General features: G+C 42.7%; 1 protein-coding gene across 1 annotated transcript in view; it reads left to right on the top strand.

Moving 5' to 3' along the window:
- The window catches only part of evpla (envoplakin a), a 76545-nt gene that overhangs the window by 12959 nt on the left and 43068 nt on the right, over positions 1-20518 (top strand). Inside the window, exons 2-6 of the mRNA XM_059948917.1 lie at positions 5046-5133; positions 11130-11284; positions 13903-14026; positions 16651-16782; positions 19687-19728. Of these exons, the coding sequence (XP_059804900.1) occupies positions 5046-5133; positions 11130-11284; positions 13903-14026; positions 16651-16782; positions 19687-19728 (541 nt within the window). The remainder of the gene's footprint in view (positions 1-5045; positions 5134-11129; positions 11285-13902; positions 14027-16650; positions 16783-19686; positions 19729-20518) is intronic.

Here is a 20518-nt window from a genome sequence, read left to right as displayed (position 1 = left end):
TAGAATGTATATCTTGTTCTATACTTTGGTCCAGTCAACTGCAGACTGTCATTTTTATCAGCACTGCCTTCTTGAGCACTCTGTAAAGGTACATCTTTAATCCAATATTTAATCAAAACAACATAAGAACATAAAGAAATAGGAGCAGGAGTTGGCCATCTAGCCTGTCAAGCCTACTTCACCATTCAATACGATCATGGTTGATCTGGCTGTGGACTCAACTCCACCTACCTGGCTTTTACCCTCAACCATTAACTTCCTGAATCTTTTGAGCTGTGTCTGAGATTGGTCAGTGTGTTGGGTCCAAGGTTCAGTCAGTGTATTGGAGTTATCCCGAAGGTTGGGACAATGAGCCGGTGGTGGGATCACATTGCAGCTGGCAGGGATGAGGAATTATGATGTGCTAAATATAAGAGGAGGTGATGATCAGGGGATCTCTTTTTCTGTGCTATTTGAGAATGTTGGGTGAGAGCAGATTCAATCAACAGGGCAAGTGCAAGAGAGTGCTCCAGTGTTTTATCTGAGGCCAGCTTGTTATGATCTGAGCTTGAGTCAATGTGTTGGATGCTGAGGTTCAGTCATTCTGTTGAGGTCTGAGTTTGTTCAATGTGTTGGATGCAATTTGAACACAACAAAGATCATGTTTAGAACAAAAACAAATAACAGTCTAATGTCAACACACACAAAATGCTGGTGGAACACAGCATTGTCGATGTCTCAGGCCGAGGCCCCTCGTCAGGTCTTGGCCCGAAATGTCGACAGCACTTCTCCCTATAGATGCTGCCTGGCCTGCTGTGTTCCACCAGCATTTTGTGTGTGTTGTTGTTTGAATTTCCAGCATCTGCAGATTTCCTTGTGTTTGAACAGTCTAATGTCATGGTCAAAATGTTAAAAGTGGTCATTATGTTGCTCAGTTTTCTATACCTCCTGCCTGATGATAGCTGAAGATGGCATGGTCCAAGTGTTGGTGATCTTTGATGATGTATTGCCTTCCTGAGGCCCCACTACCTGTAGATGCTACTGATATTGAAGAGGGATGTGCCCGTGATGTGTTGGGTGAGCTCACCACTCTCTGCTGCTTCTTACATTCTTGTTGTACTTAAACATGATGAAACCAATCAGGATATATCTGTAGCAGTTTGTTAGAGTGTTTAGTGACAAGCAGAACCTCCTTAACTTTCTGAGATGCCGGCGTGCCTTCCTTGTGATTGCATCTATGTGCTGCACCCAGGACAGGCCATATGAATTGAAAGTTAGTTACTCTCCCCGCTGTCATTAAATGTGTTTGGTTTGGGATCAGTAAATACGTTGGAGTCTAAGATCGAGAGAGTGTGTTGCTCAGTATGATGTGTTTTAGTTCATTCAGTTCATTGGGTGTGAAGTTCATTCTAAGTGTTGGAGTCTGTGGTTGGTCAGTGTGCTGGGTCTGACATTTAGCCTGTGTGTTAGAAAAGGAGGTAATGAGGCAGTTAAGGCAATGAGAAGAAGAAAAGACATTAATGAATTGAAGGGGCACTGGCTCTTTTGATGCGATGATGTGGTCAAATCTCTGAATGGGAAATCCCACTCAGCTTTTTTTATATCAATGGGTGTTGTGAAATATAAAATGTTAAATTACATGAAATCATAAATTTCATATTTTGTTTCCTACAGAATTACACAGAAAATGCAGCCTTTGATGCAATCTGTTTGTCATGGTCTTTCTGTTCCTTTACAGCTTTCCATCATCTCAAAGTATCTAATCCCATGAGCATGAGATAGGGAAGCAAAGAGATTTGGGGATAGAACTCAATGTGGAGACAGAAATATTTCCGAAGTATCTATCATCACAAGGGGCGCAAGTAGTTTGTAAAAAATCACAAAAAACATACTGTAGATAAAGTGGAGGGCCGCAGTCATTTTCTCAGGGCAGGGGGGGGTCTAAAACTTGTGGATGTAGTTTTAAGGAGAGAAGAGAAAGACTTAAAGGAGACCACAAGGAGCAAGTTTTTATATAGAAGGTAGTGAATATACTGCATAGAACAATCTGCTAGAGGAGAAGCCAATTGACCCACATCTGAGCTCTTGGACTGGAGCTCGGAGCCTTGCTCTTGAGACAGACAGGAGCACAGGGACATGGAACACAGAGCCGGGACCCCTCCTTAGGTACAGGACTTGGGGCCGGGGCTCTACACAGAGTCAGGGCCAGGACTCATACACAGAACATAGAGACAGTTCCCAACACAAGGTAGTGACAAACAGCCGGACCTACCTAGCAAAGGCATGGACACAGAGACAGTTCCAAACAACGATAGACAGTTCCTTATCCAGACACAGCAAGGCTCCGGTCTTGCTCCAGCAGTAGAACTTCACAGCAATTCAGACAGGCTTAAGGAGGAAGGTGAAGGGAAGGGAACAGTCCAGCAAATGAAGCTGAACCCAGGAGATATTTATGTAGCCAGCCCAAAATGAGAATCAGGTACCTCAATTAGATCACCCAACAGAACAAGAGAAAACCAGAAAACCTGGAATAAGGAGCACTGGACCGGACCATGAACTGGAATGCAGATTTTATGGACTGGACCTTGACACCCTTATTTGCTTCCATGTTTCACTTTCTCCCATTTCCACTATTTACAGCCCTTTACTGTGTCCACCTCCCAGACTCAAACACTATTTTATAGATGCAAGAGGTTCTGCAGATCCTGGAGATCTTGAGCAACACAAACTAAATTCTGGAGGAAACCAACAGGTCTGGCAGATCTGTGGAGGAAAATACCACCCACCCACCTTCTCCCTAACCTGATCTCACTTATCACAGCATTTTGTGTGTGTTGCTTGTGTTGACTTTTTGAAGGAACAATGCGGTTCATTTACTGAAGGAACATGGTGGTTCATTTACTGCACCAACAACCAGGGTGTGGGACCATTAATCAGAAGCATGAGTAATCAACCTTACCATGTTAGCCTGGGGGACTTAAGTATCCAGAACTAAAAAAATATTCTCAGCAACAATGACCATGAGAGAACTGGATTGCTGTAAGTCCCATGTGGTTCACTTGTATCCCTTTGTGAAGAAGCTGTGCCTATTTTTATCCTACCTTATTTCCATAGGATTCCAGGCCACCAAAGTGGCTGACTCTTACCTGCCTCCTCGGTTTAGGGACAAATAGAGCGGACAATAAATGCTGACATTTCCTGTAAAAGAACAAATAAATCACACCATTCTCTTCCAACTACCTGTAGCCCATTTAAGTTCCACAAGAACAAACACCCATCCTCTAACATTAATTGCGGTATTGGACTTCACACTTCTCCAAGGTGAAGTCTTTCAGCTTCTGACTGCATGCCGAATGAAAGGGCTTCTCATAGCTCCCCTCACCCCGTGGGTAAGCATAGTGGCACCGCAAGTGGAGCTTCTGCTTCATTGCGCTGGAGTTAGGTCCTGATCTCAGGTGCTCTCTGTGTGGAGTTTCCATGTTCTTCCTTTGACTGTGTGGGTTTCATCTCTTTCATCTCTTAATGGCCCCTAGTGTGTAGCTGAGTGGTAGAACTGGGAGGGGCAGAGGGGTTAAGAATATGGGGAGAACAAAAAGATAAAATTAATGCCGGACTAGTGTGGAATGTATGGTTGCCACGTACTTAGTGGCTAAAAGACCTGTTCCTGTGCTGTAAGTCTCACAACATCTCCCTAATGATGTTATATCTATGACAGAATCAGAATCAGGTCTATTTTCACTGACTTACTGTATAAGACATGAAATTTGTTATTTGGCAGCAGCAGTACAGTGCAAAGACAAAAAAATTACTATAAATTACTCAACAAATAAATTGTACAAGAAAGCAATAATGAGGTAGTGTTCATAGGCTCATGGACTGTTCAGAAATTTGATTACGGAGGGGAGAGTAGGACAAGAAGCCAATATTGAATCATTGGTTGTGGATCTTCTGACTCATGAACCTCCTCACTGATGGTTAAAATACGAAGAAGGCTTGGTCCAGACAGCGAAGATCCTTGCTGATGGATATTGCCTTTCCAAGGCACCATCTCCTGAAGATATAGGAAGAAGCACAGTTGATGTTTCGGGGCCAAGACCCCGAAACATCAACTGTGCTTCCTCCTATAGATGCTGCCTGGCCTGCTGCATTCCAGTAGCATTTTATGTGTGTTGCTTGAATTTCCAGCATCTGCAGATTTCCTAGTGTTTGCATCTACTGAAGATGTTCTTATTCGTGGGGAGGGCTGTAGACTCAACCAGCTCCATCACAGACACAACCATAGCTTCTTACGACTTAGTATTAGTAACAAATTTACCCACAAGTATGATTTTCTCACCTGCTCTATTGACACTTTGAAAACTCCAAGGAGAATACAGCCACGTTTGCCATACTTTTCATCAAACTAAGGGTTGCTTGTTGCTTCGTGGAGTTAGCATCAATCTCCTTAGAGTGTAGGAGCAGGAGGGAAATTTAATATTGTTGTTCAAACATCAGGAACTGTTCTTGTGTTAGTGAATGTTCTTTACAGGATAAAGGTCTAGAAACCAAAGATGGAAATATGCCAAACTTCTCCTATAAAGCAGTGGCAGAAATGGGGGTAATTAGATGAAATAGTGACTTTCAAAGGGATTGGAAAAGTGAAGGACCGAGAGTTTAGGCTGATGGGTGGAAGCCACTGGAGAAGTCCTTTAAGGACCTAACAAAAGACCAATGGGCCAAATGGCCTTCTACATGTAGTATCATAATGAAAGTCACAGTCATAGAGTATTGCAGCACAGAAACATGCTCTTGGGCTGTGCTAAGTTGTTTAACTAAGCCAGTACAATTTGCTTGCATTTGACCCATATCCCTCTAAACATGGTCTATCCCTGTAGCTGTCCAAATGCCTTACAAAAGTTGTAATTGCACCTGCCTTTACCAATTCCTCTAATAATTTGTTTCATATACTCACCACCCTCCAGCCCCTTTTAAATTTTTCCCCTCTAACTTTTGTACTGTTCCACTTGCTCGATTTCTGCACTGGATCCCATATGTCCTCTTCTGATATTCCTTGTTTACTTTTCCAGTGATCTTCCTGTGCTGATTACACGAATGCAGAACAATGGAGATCAGGTGGAAAGGGACATTCTAGACACAGAGGAAAAACTGCGAGCGGTGAGTATGCTTTCTTCATTTAGGGTTGCAGCAGGGAACATGAGATAACTAAAGGAAGAATGGTTGAATGAAAAAAGAATTTGCAGTTGTGTTGATGACCTCTGAACATCTCAAAGCATCTTCCAGGTATTTGTAAAGAGAAGTAGCTTGTTCCAATGCTTGGTAATGCATTGGCTAAGTGACCAACAAATAACACTGAATAACCACATCATCTGTGAGCGAAATGCTCTTACTCAGATGGACCAGTCTTGCTCTTTTTGAATTTGCTTCATGCAATTTCTTGAAGAAATAAGAAGTTGACAAGAACTCCGTCTAAGAGCTGATCCAAACAATGATGCCTGTAACAGTTTTGCCATGCTCAGAATCAGAATATTATTTACTATCACTGGCATATGTCATGAAATTTGTTGTTTTGCAATAGCAGTACATTGAAATATAATAATAAAAAATAATGAATTACTGTAAGAAGTATACTGTATATAAAAATAAAATTAAATAGGCAGTCCAAAAAAAGAGCAAAAAATAGTGAGATAGTGTTCATGGGTTCATTGTCCATTCAGAAATCTGATGATGGAGGGAAAGAAGCTGTTCCTGAAACTTTGAGTGTGTGTCTTCAGGTTCCTGTATCTCCTTCTTGATGGTAGCAATGAGTAGAGGGCACATCCTAGATGATGGGCGTCCTTAGTGATGGATGCCACCTTTTTGAAACATCACCTTTTAAAGTGTCCTCAATGTTTGGGAGGCTAGTGCCCATGATGGAGATTGCTGAGTTTACAACTTTGTGCAGCTTTTTCTGATCCTGTGCAGTGTCCCCTCCATGCCAAATGGTGATGCACCCAGTTAGAATGTTTTCTATGGTTTACCTGTAGAAATTTTCTGGAGTCCTTGGTGACAAACCAAGGGTCCTCAAACTCCTAATGAAATATAGTTGCTATTATGCCTTCTTAGTAATTGCATCAATATGTTGGGCACAGGATCGACCTTCATAGATGCTGACATCCAGGAACTTGAAATTGCTCACCCTTTCCCTCCTGATCCCTTGATGAGGACTGGTGTGGGATTTCCTCAACTTCCTTTTCTTGAAGTCCACAATAAGTTCCTTGGTCATACTGACGTCAAGGGAAAGTTTGCACCACCACTCAACCAGCTGATTTATCTGGCTCCTGTATGTCTCCTCAATATGTTTTGAAATTCTGCCAACAATAGTTGATTCATTGGCAAGTTTATCAATAACATTTGAGCCATTCTGAGCCACACAATCATGGGTGTAGAGTAGAGCAGTGAGCTAAGCATGCATGCTTGAGCTGCATCATAGTTGATCTATAGTGAGGAAGAGATGTTATTGACAAGTTTACCTCTTGAAAGATGTTCTGATGCAGGCCTCCAAGACACAGATCACAGGGTCACCAGGTGCTGAAGGGATCCTCAAAGGTGTAGTTTTATTCTCCCTTTCAAAGCATGAGCTCATCTGGAGTGAAGCATCACAGCCATTCGTGATGTCGGGTTTCACTTTGCAAACCTTGCCAGAGCTGAAATGCATCCAGTTCCATCTATAACTTCAATCGGGATAGTTTTTATCAGTACTTCATTAGAGCATCAACCTGAATAATAACAGCTTTTTCAAGTATTCTTCTAGTATTTCCATTTGGAAAATAATTGTTGATTCCCCTTCCATCATATAAGGCATCATACTCCATATGTCTGTGTTGTAAAATGATTATCTTTCATGGACCCTTCTTACTTTTGGCAAACACCTTACTTGTGCCCCCTGGTTATAGACCATTAGAAGTAATCTCCCACTGTTCTATGACAGCCACTCCTTATTTTAAAATCCTCCTGCCTTACATCTGGTTTCTTTTCTCAAAGGAAATAAAATCTAATACACATTATTCTTAATCCCTCCTAACCACAACTCAGACAATGGGTGATGGTCGATCTATGAATCTTCCTGTCACATTACTGGACCAAAATGCCTCATCTAATGCAAAATATTAATGTTTGTCTCAAGTTAGGGAGGTTGGTGCTTCAGAGATTCAAAGCCACAGCTAGTATGAATGGTATGCTGTAGCATGCTGACAGTTACCTCCCCTCTTCTCCTAGGAGCAGAATTAGGCCATTCAGCCCATCAAATTTTCTCTGCCAATCAATCATGGCTGATTTATTATTCCCTCTCAACCCTATTATGCAGTCTTCTCCCTGCAACATTTGACACCCTTAGTAATGTAGAACCTATCAATCTTGGCTTTAAATGACTTGGCCTCAACAGCCATCTGTGGCAATGAATTCCACGGACTCCCCATCTTCAGACTGAAGGGAAACACCCCAGGTTACGATGGGAAGCAAGTGCAGTGATGATGGATGATCTTTGTATCATCCCTTGCTACAAGAGTGGCAATAGAGGATTGTATTGGAGGACAGCAAATGCTGTTCTTTTCTTTAAAAAAGATCATAAGGATTATTCTAGGAATTAAATCATTAGAAAGAGATGACATAGGATCACAAGGTAGAGTCTCTATGGGTTCAGTTAAGAAACGACAAGGGTAACAGGACCTTAATGGCAGTTGTTTAGAGGTCTCCAAGCAGCATATGGGATGTGGATTACAAATTACAGCAGGATATAGAAAAGGCATGTTGGAAGGGCAGTGCCATGATAATCGTTGGGGATTTTAACATGAAAGTGGATTGGGAAAACCAGGCCAGTACTGGACCGCAGGAGAGAGATTTTGTAGAATGTCTAAGGGATGGCTTTTCAGTACAGCTTGCCATTGAGCCCACTAGAGGAACAGCTGTGCTGGATTGGGTGTTGTGCAGTGAACCAGAGGTAATAAAAGGTTAACGAACCTTAGCCTTCTTCTTTGGAGCAACAGAGGATGAGAGGTGACCTGATAGAGGCATTGATCATGTGTATAGTCAGAGGCTTTTTCCTAGGGTTGAAATGGCTAGCACGAGAGGGCACGGTTTTAAGGTGCTTGGAAGTAGGTACAGAGGAGATGTCAGGGGTAATTTTTTTATGCAGAGGGTGGTGAGTGCATAAAGTGGACTTCCAGTGACAGTGGTGGAGGCGGATACGATAGGGTCTTTTAAGAGACTCCTGGACAGGTACATGCTTAGAAAAATAGAGGACTATGGGTAACCCTAGGTAATTTCCCAAGGTAAGGACATGTTCCACACAGCTTTGTGGGCCAAAGGGCCTGTATTGTGCTGCAGGATTTCTATGTTTCTATGAACCCTTAGGGAACAATGATCATAATATGAGTTCACTTTGAAATTTGAGAAGGAGAAACTGAATTCCAATGTGACTGTGGAATAAAGGAAATTACAATGGCACAGTTGACTGGAAAGAGACACTAGCAGGAAGGACAGCAGAGCAGCAATAGCTGGAAAATGAGGGAACTGCAAGACAGATATATTCCAAATACAAATAAATTTTCAAAGGGAAGAAGGACACTACCATGGCTGGCAAGTGAAATCAGAGCCAAAGAAAAAAAGCAGAAGAGAGGGCATACAAGGAAGCCAAAACCAGTGGAAAGATAGGATTGAGAAGCTTTTAAAAACTTGCAGAAGGAAACTAAGAAAGTCATTAGGAAGGAAAACATGAATTACCAAAGGAAGCTGGCAACTAATATCAAAGAAGATACTGAAAGCTTTTTAAAGTATATAAAGGGTAAAAGAGGGTTGAGGGTAGATACAGGACCAATAGAATATGATGCTGGAGATATTGTAATGAGTGATGCAGGGATGGCAGAGGAACTGAATGTGTATTATGCATCAGTCTTCACAGCTGAAGACACTTTCAGTATACCGGACATTCAAGAGTGTCAGGGAAGTGAAGTTTGTGCAGTGAAAATTACAACTGAGAAGGTGCTCAGGAAGCTTAATGGTCTGAGGGTGGATAAATCTGGACCTGATGGAATGCACCCTCGGGTTCTGAAGGAAGTAGCTGGAGAGGTTGTGACGGCATTGACAATGATCTTTCAAGAATTGATAGATTCTGGCATTCTACCAGATGACTGGAAAACTGCAAATGTTACTCCGCTTTTAAGAAGGATGGGAGGCAGCTGAAAGGAAACTTTAGACCTGTTAGCCTGACATCAGTGGTTGGGAAGTTGTTGGAATTGATTGTTAGGGGTGAGATTACAGAGTACCTGGAGTCACATGATGAGATAGGCCAAAGCCAGCATTGTTTCCTGAAAGGAAAATCCTGCCTGACTAACCTACCGCAATTTTTTGAGGAAACTACAAGCAGGGTAGACAAAGGAGATGTAGTAGATGTGGTGTACTTGGATTTTCAGAAGGCCTTCGACAAGGTGCCGCACATGAGGCTGCTTAGCAAGATAAGAGCCCATGGAATTACAGGGAAGTTACTAGCATGGGTGGAGCATTGACTGATCGGCAGAAAACAGAGAGTGGGAATAAAGGGATCCTATTCTGGCTGGCTGCTGGTTACCAGTGGAGTTCCACAGGGGTCAGTATTGGGACTGTTGCGTTTTAAGATGTATGTCAATGATTTGGACTATGGGATTAATGGATTTGTGGCTAAGTTTGCCAATGGTACTAAGATAAGTGGAGGAGCGGGTAGTGTTGAGGAAACAGAGAGACTTAGATAGTTTAGGGGTATAGGCAAAGAAGTGGCAAGTGAAATACAATGTTGGAAAGTGTACAATGTTGGTCATGCACTTTGGTGGAAGAAATAAATGGGAAGACTTATTTAGATGGGAAGCGAATTCAAAATGCAGAGATGCAAAGGGACGTGGCAGCCCCTGTGCTAGATACCCTAAAGTTTAACCTCCAGGTTGAGTCGGTGGTTAAGAAGGCAAATGAAATATTGGCATTCATTTCTAGAGGTATAGAATATAAGAGCAGGGATAAAATGTTGAGGCTCTGTTTGGCACTTATGAGACCATACTTGGAGTATTGTGTGCAATTTTGGGCTTTTTATTTTAGAAAGGATATACTGATGTACTGACATTGGAGAGTGTTCAGAGAAGATTCACGAGAATGATTCCAGGAACGAAAGGGTTACTGTATGAGGAACATCTGGTAGCTCTTGAGCTGTATTCCCTGGAGTTCAGGAGAATGGGAGGGGGGGGTGGGATTTCATAGAAACATTCCAAATGTTAAAAGGCTTGAACAGATTAGATGTGGTAAAATTATTTCCCATGGCAGGGGAGTCCAGGACAAGAGGACACAACTTCAGGCTTGAAGAATGTCCATTTAGAACAGAGATGTGGAGAAATTACTTTAGTCAGAGGGTGGTATATCTGTGGAATTTGGTGCCATGAGTGGCTGTGGAGGCCAAGTCATTGGGTGGAGTTAAGGCAGAGATAGATAGGTTCTTGATTAGCCAGGGCACCAAAGGGTATAGGGAGAAGGCAGAGAAGTGGGGATGGCTGGAAGAATTGGATCGGCCATGATTGAATGGCGGAGCAGACATGATGAGCCGAATAGCCTACTTTTGCTCCTATATCTTATGGTCTTATGGAATTATAGACGTGAGTATTATGTTAGTGGTGAGCAAACTATTGGATTATTAGGAACAGGACTTATGAGCTTTTTGAGAAGCAAAGTTATAGTATATTTCCACCATGGCACTCTGTGGGGTAAGTTGTGCCTCACATGCACTTTATCAAGTAGGTGACAAAACAAATTGATGAAGCTGGAGCAGTGGATATGGTTTATATAGATTTCAGTGTATTCTGCTTGGTTCTCACTGATGAGTGCTGTTCCAAAAGGTGAGAGATGGAAAGTTTAAAGATGTGTGCTGTAAGTATTTTTTACACGAAGATGTATGTGCCGGAAACATCCTGCCAGCTGTGGCAGTACTCGACCAGATTTTCAATATGCCGTTTGATTTGGCTGAAGGGATCATGACCCAAATGCTCTATTCCTGTGTTGTATTGTTCTATGCTTTGTATCCTAAGAGTGCACCAATGTGGCATTTTTAAAGCATTTGTTGATAGATATGCTCAGTTTTATCTTGATTTTTTCTTCTACAGGATAAGTTACACTCTGAGAACAATCGTCCTTTCAAATACCAGTCTGTGAACAAAGATAACTTAGCTCGGTCAGAAGGACTTCTTAAGGATCTTTTCCTGGATGCGGACAAAGCAAAGAAGCTGAAGCACCCACAGTCTCAGGAGATTGAAACGGAGTGAGTTGACATGTCCTGATGTTCTCAAGGACATTATTAACATAGCAGCTATGTTTAATAATACAGAGGCAGTGAGTTCAAATCCCATTAGAGTATGTTGAGAGTTTGTATTCTAGAGAATATGCAAATATTAAGCAAGCCTCAGTAAATGTGACCATAAAAGTGCTGGAGGACCCATTGTCTGAAGGTTGGGTGGCACAGTTTCACAGTGCTCATGAGCTACATATGTGAGTCACTTCCAAATCCGTCATCATCCAAACTCCAGAGACACAAGAGAAACTAGATATGCTGGAAATCTGGTGTAACAAACTTGGGATACTGGAGGAACTCAACAGGCCAGGATGCAACAATGGAGGAAAATGAACAGTTGATGTTTCATCATAAGACCTGTACATCAGTCCTAATGAAGGTTCTTGACCAAAAACATCTATTGTCCCTTTCCCTCCATAGATGGTGCCAGACCTGCTGAGTTCCTCCAGTGTTTTGTATGTATCATCCAAACTCTGAAGGCTTTCACAATACTTTGTTTAAGCTAACACTGGCTCTCACCCTGGATATCTGTGAACATGTGCTATGATTTAACCGGGGCAATCACCCTCCCTAGAGTTGCATGTTTACCTTTGTCATGAGGGCAGCCACTCTCCCATTCTGAGGCAGCATTCCAGACCCCTCAAGTTTCCATTTCTATTGTGACCCTCATCTCTTCTTCTTACCTATTGGCTGAGCTGCACCAATAATTTTTCCCAAATCAATTTCTTCTGTGTGATATTCTTTCCTGCCTCACTCACTTACATGCCGCTCTCAACACCTTATCCTAACCCACTGGCAAACTTTGCTTGCCAGCCTGTCTTCTCCTAACCCCATGGACTTGATCCTTGCAATTTCACCAAACGTCATTTCACTGGCATGCCTAACAATGGCCTGTGCACTCCTGCATTTCTTAGTGGCAATCCTTAAGCCATTCACTGAGTGGTTAATGGACTTTCATATGGAATTAGCAATTTCTAGGTCAAATGCCTCATAATCATTACTGTTGTATCTGCATCCATTCCCTCCTCTGACAGCACAGTACAGTCCAGCTATCCACCACTCAGTGTAAATTAACTTACCTTGTAAATCTCCTTTAAACTTCTCCCCTCTCACCTTAATAAATTATGCCCCAGTTAAACCACAGAAATCCCTAGCTTTCTAATCATTCATAAAAAATTGCCACCACTGCAGATCTTTCAACAGCCCCTGAGTTAATTTCTTAACAATGTTTATATTGTAGTGAGTCAGGAATAATATAAAGGATATATCGGGTAAAGGTGAAAGATTTTCTTTGCTGGAGTGAATCAGATGAGCTTTATGATAATCTGGTTATTAAAGGGTTTCTCTGTAGTAAAATGTAGTTTACTCTTCCCCTTGGGATTGCACCTTGTGGTTTTGGATTGCTACACTGGTAACTTAACCCCAATACTTAATATACCCAATATACAGGAGCGCCAATCATCCACACCCCATGATCACACCTACTCCCCATAACCTGCATTCCCAATAACATTCCAAATCTACACCCATTTCCCACAAACACTCCCACTTCCAACATCCATCTAAATCCACATCCCACATCCACATCCCATTTCCCACATCCCACTTTTCACGTCCCACACTTACATCCACATCCCACATCCAACTTCCCACATCCACGTCTCACAACCTCATCCCACACCTACGTCCACATCCATTCACATCCCACTTCCCACATACTATATCCACATCCCACACCTACATCCCGATCCCACAGCTACATCCACATCTACATCCACGTCGAAGACAATTACACACTTGTAACATGTGATGTTTGCCCATAATGGCCACCATCCATCTGAAGGGGCAAGGAAAAACAGACTAAATCATTGACACAGACCACGATAGACTGGATCCCATTCTGTGCTTCAACACTCTGTTGGGTGTAATCAGTCAGTATTTCAGAGTCTACCTGCCAGCTGAGGCTTTTGTATGCTGGCAGCTGACATTGGAAGTACAGGAGAGGATTATACATGATGGGTAATTACAAGTGAACGTACTACTTGTGAGAATCAATCCCCACTGAGAAAGGAACCTCAGGAACATGAACAAGGAGTTCTAGATACGGGGAATAATCACAGGCTGGGATTGGAGTGGATTGTTGATCGTTCTTACATTGTCCTTTTGTGTCCCTGTATTGGGATGAATCTTCTGACCCACCAGAGAGCATGCTTTTGTTAAGCTACCACTCATACGTTCCTTATGTGTTGTGTTGTACGACGTAAATGATCATAGCCTTTCCATGACCATGATTGTACTTGGAAATTTTTTCTATGGAAGTGGTTTGCCCTTACCTTCTTCTGGGCAGTGTTTTTATAAGGCAGGTGACCCCAGCCATTATCAATACTCTTCAGAAATTGTCTGTCTGGTGTCAGTAGTCACGTAACCAGGACTTGTGATATTTACCAACTGCTTGTATGACCATCCACCACCTGCTGATATTCAACTGGACTCACTGCAAAGCACTGAGGGTAGAATTAGACTTGCAAGATAAGCCAGCAAGAATGAGTGATTGTTTTAACGTGGGTTTCATGTATGTTTCTGATTAGCGTCAAGAGAATGCATGAACGCTGGGCAAAACAATGTGCAATGTATCGGGATCTCTATGAGAAACTCAAACTGCCCAATACAGATAATTCCGTGGACTGGTCTAACATCCTGGCACAGAAACAGGTAGAGTATGATCCTTCACTCTCACCTATTCAGGAGAACCTATCAAGAGGACACAACAACTTCCCTTTCCTCCTGTCCTTACTAATGGTGCTGTGTTTCTGAGAGTGTTCTGTTGGATAGTTACAATGGCTTGTTGACTTATCAATCTGTAACTCAAAGTGCAGTCTATCAGGACATTTTCCAAAGCAGATTCTGCTTGTCCTGCCTCATAAAATTAGGAATTCCTCAAAAATGATGTTTTCTTTTCTAATTGCAACAGCTCAGGGGGTCTCTGGACCCCAAGACAATGGCTCAACAATTCAATTCTCTCTATTAATTTGTCCATCACAGGTGTTGGCCTTGTTAGCAAGGCCAGCACCTACTGCCCATTGATATTTACTCTTGATCTGACTGGCTTGGAGGATTATTTTAGCAGGCAATTAAGTTACCTACATGATTGTTGGTCTGTAGTCACTTACAAGCCAGGTTAGATAGATATGGACAATTTCCTTTCTTAAGGGACATTTGTGAAACAATACTGATCACCGTCACTAACATTAGATAAACTCCAGCAGGTATTCTTTCATACAGTCTTTGGAGATGAAGTTGAGTGAAATAGCTTCATGGGAAAATAGAAGAATGATCAGAAGATGTAGAAAAAAGTCAATTAAAAATTTGGTCCAAGAATCTGAAAGAGATTTAAAAATGTTCCTTATTCATAGAACATCAAACATTAAACAGTATAGTTGGGCCCTTCAGCCCACAATGTTGTGCTGACCTACATAAACCTGTTCTATGATCAATCTAACCGTTCCCTCCTACACAGCCCATAACCCTCTATGTGCCTACCTCACTGTCCCTATCGTATCAGTCTGTACCACCAGACCCCGCAGTGCCTTCCAGGGACTTGTCATTCTCTGTGTGAATTACATCGTTCACACCTTTGACATCCAGGGCTCGTCTTAAACTAATGGTCTCTAGTATTAGTTGAGGATATAGGTGCTGGCTGTCCACTCTATTTGGAGAGGCATAATATGATTAGGAAAAGTCATCTTGGCTTTGTCAAAGGCAGGTTGTGCCTTACAAGCCCGATTGAATTTTTTGAGGATGTGACTAAACACATTGATGGAGGAGGAGCAGTAGATTTAGTATATACAGATTTCAGCAAGGCATTTGACAAGGTACCCCCATGAAAAGCTTATTGAGAAGGTAAGGAGGCATGAGATCCAAGGGGACATTACTTTGTGGATCGATCCAGAACGGACTTGCCCACAGAAAGCAAAGATAGGGTCATATTCTGCATGGAGGTCGGTCACCAGTGGCATGCCTCAGGGATCTGTTCTGGGACCCCTACTCTTTGTGATTTTTATAAATGACCTGTATGAGGAAGTTGAGGGATGGGTTAGTAAGTTTGCTGATGACTCAAAAGTTGAGGGTGTTGTGGATAGTGTCGAGGATAGTCAGAGGTTACAGTGGGACATTGTTAGAATGCAAAACTGGGCTGAGAAGTGGCAGATGGAGTTCAACCCAGATAAGTACGAGGTGGTTCATTTTGGTAGGTCAAAGATGATGGCAGAATATAGTATTAATGGTAGGACTCATGGCAGTGTGGAGGATCAGAGGGATTTTGGGGTCCATATCCACGTCCCATAGGACACTCAAAGCTGCTGTGCAGGTTGACTCTGTGGTTAAGAAAACATACGGTGCATTGGCCTTCATCAATCCTGGGACTGAGTTTAGGAGCCGAGAGGTAATGTTGTAGCTATATAGGACCCTGGTCAGACCCCACTTGGAGTACTGTGCTCATTTCTGGTTGCCTCACTACAGGAAGGATGTGGAAGCCATAGAAAGTGTGCAGAGGAGATTTACAAGGATGTTGCCTGGATTGGGGACCATGCCTTATGAGAATAGGTTGAGTGAATTTGGTCTTTTCTCCTTAGATCTCTCATGGAGGATGAGAGATGACCTGATAGAGGTGTATAAGATGATGAGAGGCATTGATCGTGTGGATAGTCAGAGGCTTTTTCCCAGGGCTGAAATGGCTAACACAAGAAAGCACAGTTTTAAGGTGCTTGGAAGTAGGTACAGAGGAGATGTCTGGGATAAGTTTTTTTCCGCAGAGAGTGGTGAGTGCGTGGAATGGGCTTCCAGCGACGGTGGTAGAGGCGGATACAATTGGGTTTTTCAAGAGACTCCTGGATAGCTACATGGAGCTTAGAAAAATAGAGGGATATGGGTAACCTCAGGTAATTTCTAAGGTAAGGACATGTTCAGCACAGGTTTGTGGGCCGAAGGGCTTATATTGTGGTGTAGGTTTTCTATGTTCTATGTTTTAACTTGGTGTTACACTGATTCCCATTGCTTGTAGTACACTGATTCCCATTGCTTTTGTGTTATAAATTAATTCCCATTGCCTTTGGTCTCTGTGTTGTACACTGCTATTGGCTTTGGTCTCTATGGTGTACGCTGATTCTCACTGCCTTTGGTCTCTGTGTTGTACTCTGATACCCAATTCCCACCTCCTTGATGATTAGGAGTAGGTATCATGGGTTGGAAGGCTTGTTCCTGTTCTGAATTGTTTTACGTTCCTCATGCTGCATCTACCATACACTTCATTTTGATGTGCTTTCTTTCCCTATTCACAGGCAGAGATCAATAAGGGTGGCTATGGATCACAACTGCCAGAACTTGAACGGCAGGTTGCCTCCCATCACATCCTGAGTAAGGAAATCGAGGCTTATGGGTCGCAGATCAACAGACAGTCCATCTCCGATCCGGTAAGGCAGAATAGCCGTGATGGCTGAGTTACAGATGCTGCCAACATTCTTCTGTTCCAGCATTTATTTGGAAACTGTCAGCCTCTGGGGTTTTATTTATTCAGATATTGCACAGAATTTAACCTTCTGGCCCTTTGAGTCATGCTGTCCAGCAATCCCCTGAGTTAATCCTGGCCTAATCATGGGGAAGAGAGGTGAATTGAGAGGTGCATGTACTGTAAGATTATGAGGAGGCTTTGATGGAATAGATGGCCAGTGCCATTTTCCCTCATAGAGAGACACGACATAAAGACAGGCCCTTTGGCCCACTTAGTCTATACCAAATATTAACCACCCATTTATTTCAATTCTACTTTTTATTTGCCCCACGTTGACACCAACTCTCCCCAAGATTCTACTAATTACTACCATAGTAGGGGCAATTTACAGCGGCCAACTAACCTACTCATCCACATGTCTTTGGATGTAGGAGGGAACTGGAGCACCCAAAAGGAACCCATGGAGTCACAGGGGAAAAATGCAAACCTTACACACACAGCACCAGAGTCGGGCCTCTGCCCCATGTACAACTGTGCTGCCTTAAGTGAAAGCCAAAATTTCTCACCAATGTCCACACACGGGTAAAAATCTGGACATCTGACGAAATTGCTAAGGTTTAACAATGGTCCAGTGGTCATTATTTTGTTGAATTCATGAATATTCTGGATAGATTATGTGCTTTCAGTGCATAACAGTTAGGCCGCTGTTACAGACACACTGCAGCTAGAGAAAAGCAGAAAAAGGTCAGACCACATACAAAATTCTGGAGGAAATCACTAGTTTAGGCAGCATTTATAGAAGGAAATAAACAGTCAAGGTTTCGGGCTGTGACCCTGCAACAGTGTGACCTGCTGAGTTCCTCTTGCATTTTGCATGTGTTGCTCTGGATTTCAAATATCTGCAGCTCCTTACATGACATAGAATATAGAACATAGAATAGTACAGCACATTACAGGCCCTTCAGCCCACAATGTTGTGCCAACCCTCAAACCCTGCCTCCCACATAACCCCCCCCCCTTAAATTCCTCCACATTCCAGTCTAGTAGTCTCTTAAATTTCACTAGTGTATCTGCCTCCACCACTGACTCAGACAGTGTATTCCACGCACCAACCACTCTCTGAGTAAAAAACCTTCCTCCAATATCCCCCTTGAACTTCCCTCCCCTTACCTTAAAGCCATATCCTCTTGTGTTGAGCAGTAGTGCCCTGGGGAAGAGGCACTGGATGTCCACTCTGTCTATTCCTTTTAATATCTTGTATACCTCTATCATGTCTCCTCTCATCCTCCTCTCCAGAGAGTAAAGCCCTAGCTCCCTTAATCTCTGACCGTAATCCATACTCTCTAAACCAGGCAGCATCCTGGTAAATCTCCTCTGTACACCTTTCCAATGCTTCCACATCCTTCCTATACTGAGGCAACCAGAACTGGACACAGTACTCCAAGTGTGGCTGAACTAGAGTTTTATAGAGCTGCGTCATTACCCCGCGACTCTTAAACTCTATCCCTTGACTTATGAAAGCTAACACCTCATAAGCTTTCTTAACTATCCTATCTACTTGTGAGGGAACTTCCAGGGATCTGTGGTCATGTACCCCCAGATCCCTCTGCTCCTCCACACTCCCAAGTATCCTGCCATTTACTTTGTACTCTGCCTTGGAGTTTGTCCTTCCAAAGTATACCACCTCACACTTCTCTGGGTTGAACTCCATCTGCCACTTCTCAGCCCATTTCTGCATCCTATCAATGTCTCTCTGCAATCTTCGACAATCCTCTACACTATCTACAACACCACCAACCTTTGTGTCGTCTGCAAACTTGCCAACTCACTCTTCTACCCCCACATCCAACAGACTCCCTTGTCCGTTTGTCCCTCCCCACTGATCTCCCTCCTAGCACTTATCCTTGCAAACAGAACAAGCACTACACCTGCCCCTACACCTCCTCCCTCACTACCATTCAAGGCCCCAAACAGTCCTTCCAGGTGAGGCAACAGTTCACCTGTGAGTCTGTTGGGGTCTGGTGCTTCCAGTGTGGCCTCTTTATATCATTGAGATCCGACGTAGATTTGGAGACTGCTTCACCGAGCATCTACGCTCCATCTACTAGAACAAGAGGGATCTCCCAGTGGCCACCCATTTAAATTCCGTCCTGATATGTCCATCCATGGCCTCCTCTGCTGTCGTGATGAAGCCACACTCAGGTGGGAGGAACAGCACCTTATATTCTGTCTGAGTAGACTCCAACCTGATAGCATGAACATCAATTTCTCAACCTTCCTGTAATGGCTGCTCCACCCCACCCCCACCCTCTCCTTCACCAGTTCCGATCTCCTTTTCCCTCTCTCACCTTTTCTCCTTGCCTGTCCATCACCTTCATCTAGGGTTCCTTTTCCCCTTTTTATTCTTCCATGGCCCTCACTCTGCTCCTATCAGTCTTGCCCTTCTCCAGGCCTGTATCTCTTTCATTAATCAACTTCCCAGCTCTTTACTTCATTCCTCCCCCTCCCAGTTTCACCTAACACCTTGTGTTTTTCTCTCTCCCTTCCCCTCACCTTTTAAATCTACTCATCTTTTTTCTCTCCAGTCCTAACGAAGCATCAACTGTACTCTTTTTCTAGATGCTGCCTGGCCTGCTGAGTTCCTCCAGCATTTTATGTGTGTTGCTCGGATTTCCAGCATCTGCAAATGATCTCTAATCTGCAGAATCTTTTGTGTTTCTGTAGAGGAACACGATGGCTTCTGCCACAGTCACAGCTGCCAGAGAAAAGACCCAACTATTTCAAGAATCTACAAACAACAGGTGTTGATAAACCTTCTAAAAGACAAAAGTGAGAGGAATTGATTATCATTTTTCTTTTCTTACAGGATGAACTCAAGAGAATTCAGAAGCAATACAAAAATCTGGTGGTGAGTCACTGTTTCTTACAGGTGCAGAATTGTCAGTGAGCACCTGCCACAGTTTGGAATCAAATTAATCCATTGTTCATTGACGATTGTTCAGTTGTTGAACAGAGAGGTGTTAGAGTCCTTGACTGTGGTGAAGAAAGCATATGTCATGGTTGCCTTGATGGCATTGAAAAGTCAAATGTAACGCTTAAAAATGTAACCAAGGCAAATACATGCTTGATAGAGCTCTTTAGAAAAGCATATAATTCAGATAATGGTAGTAGAATCATTTCAAGCATGTATAAGGGGTTGTCAAATCTTAAAACACATTCGACTTCATACATTAAAACAAAATGGGAGAAGGAAGGAGGGATAATTATATCTGAGGAAGAATGGACAACAATATGGAGATATCAATGGAAGTGTACCAATTCACAGAAATGGAGGGAGTTTGGATGGAAAAACCTGATGAGATATTTTATTACACACTCTCAGAAATCCCATTAGGATAGTAACCTCCCTGTTTGCTGGAGAAATTGTAGAAATCAAAATGCAAATCATTATCATATTTTTTGGGACTGCCCTGTTATCAAAAACTATTGGAGGGGGATACACAATGCCCTACAAGACATCTTTAAATGTGAAATACCCTTGGAGAGTAAGACCATATATTTTGGATATATACCTCAAGAATGGTTGAAAAGAGATAAATATTTAATGAATATACTGTTGGTGGCTGGTAAAAAGACTCTTACTAGGAAATGGTTATCACAGGAGAGCCCAACTTTAAATACATGGATGGAAATTACAA

Source organism: Hypanus sabinus, chromosome 23, assembly GCF_030144855.1.
Source record: "Hypanus sabinus isolate sHypSab1 chromosome 23, sHypSab1.hap1, whole genome shotgun sequence".
In the NCBI taxonomy this organism is placed as follows: Eukaryota; Metazoa; Chordata; class Chondrichthyes; order Myliobatiformes; family Dasyatidae; genus Hypanus; species Hypanus sabinus.
This window is presented reverse-complemented; position numbering and strand designations above follow the sequence as displayed.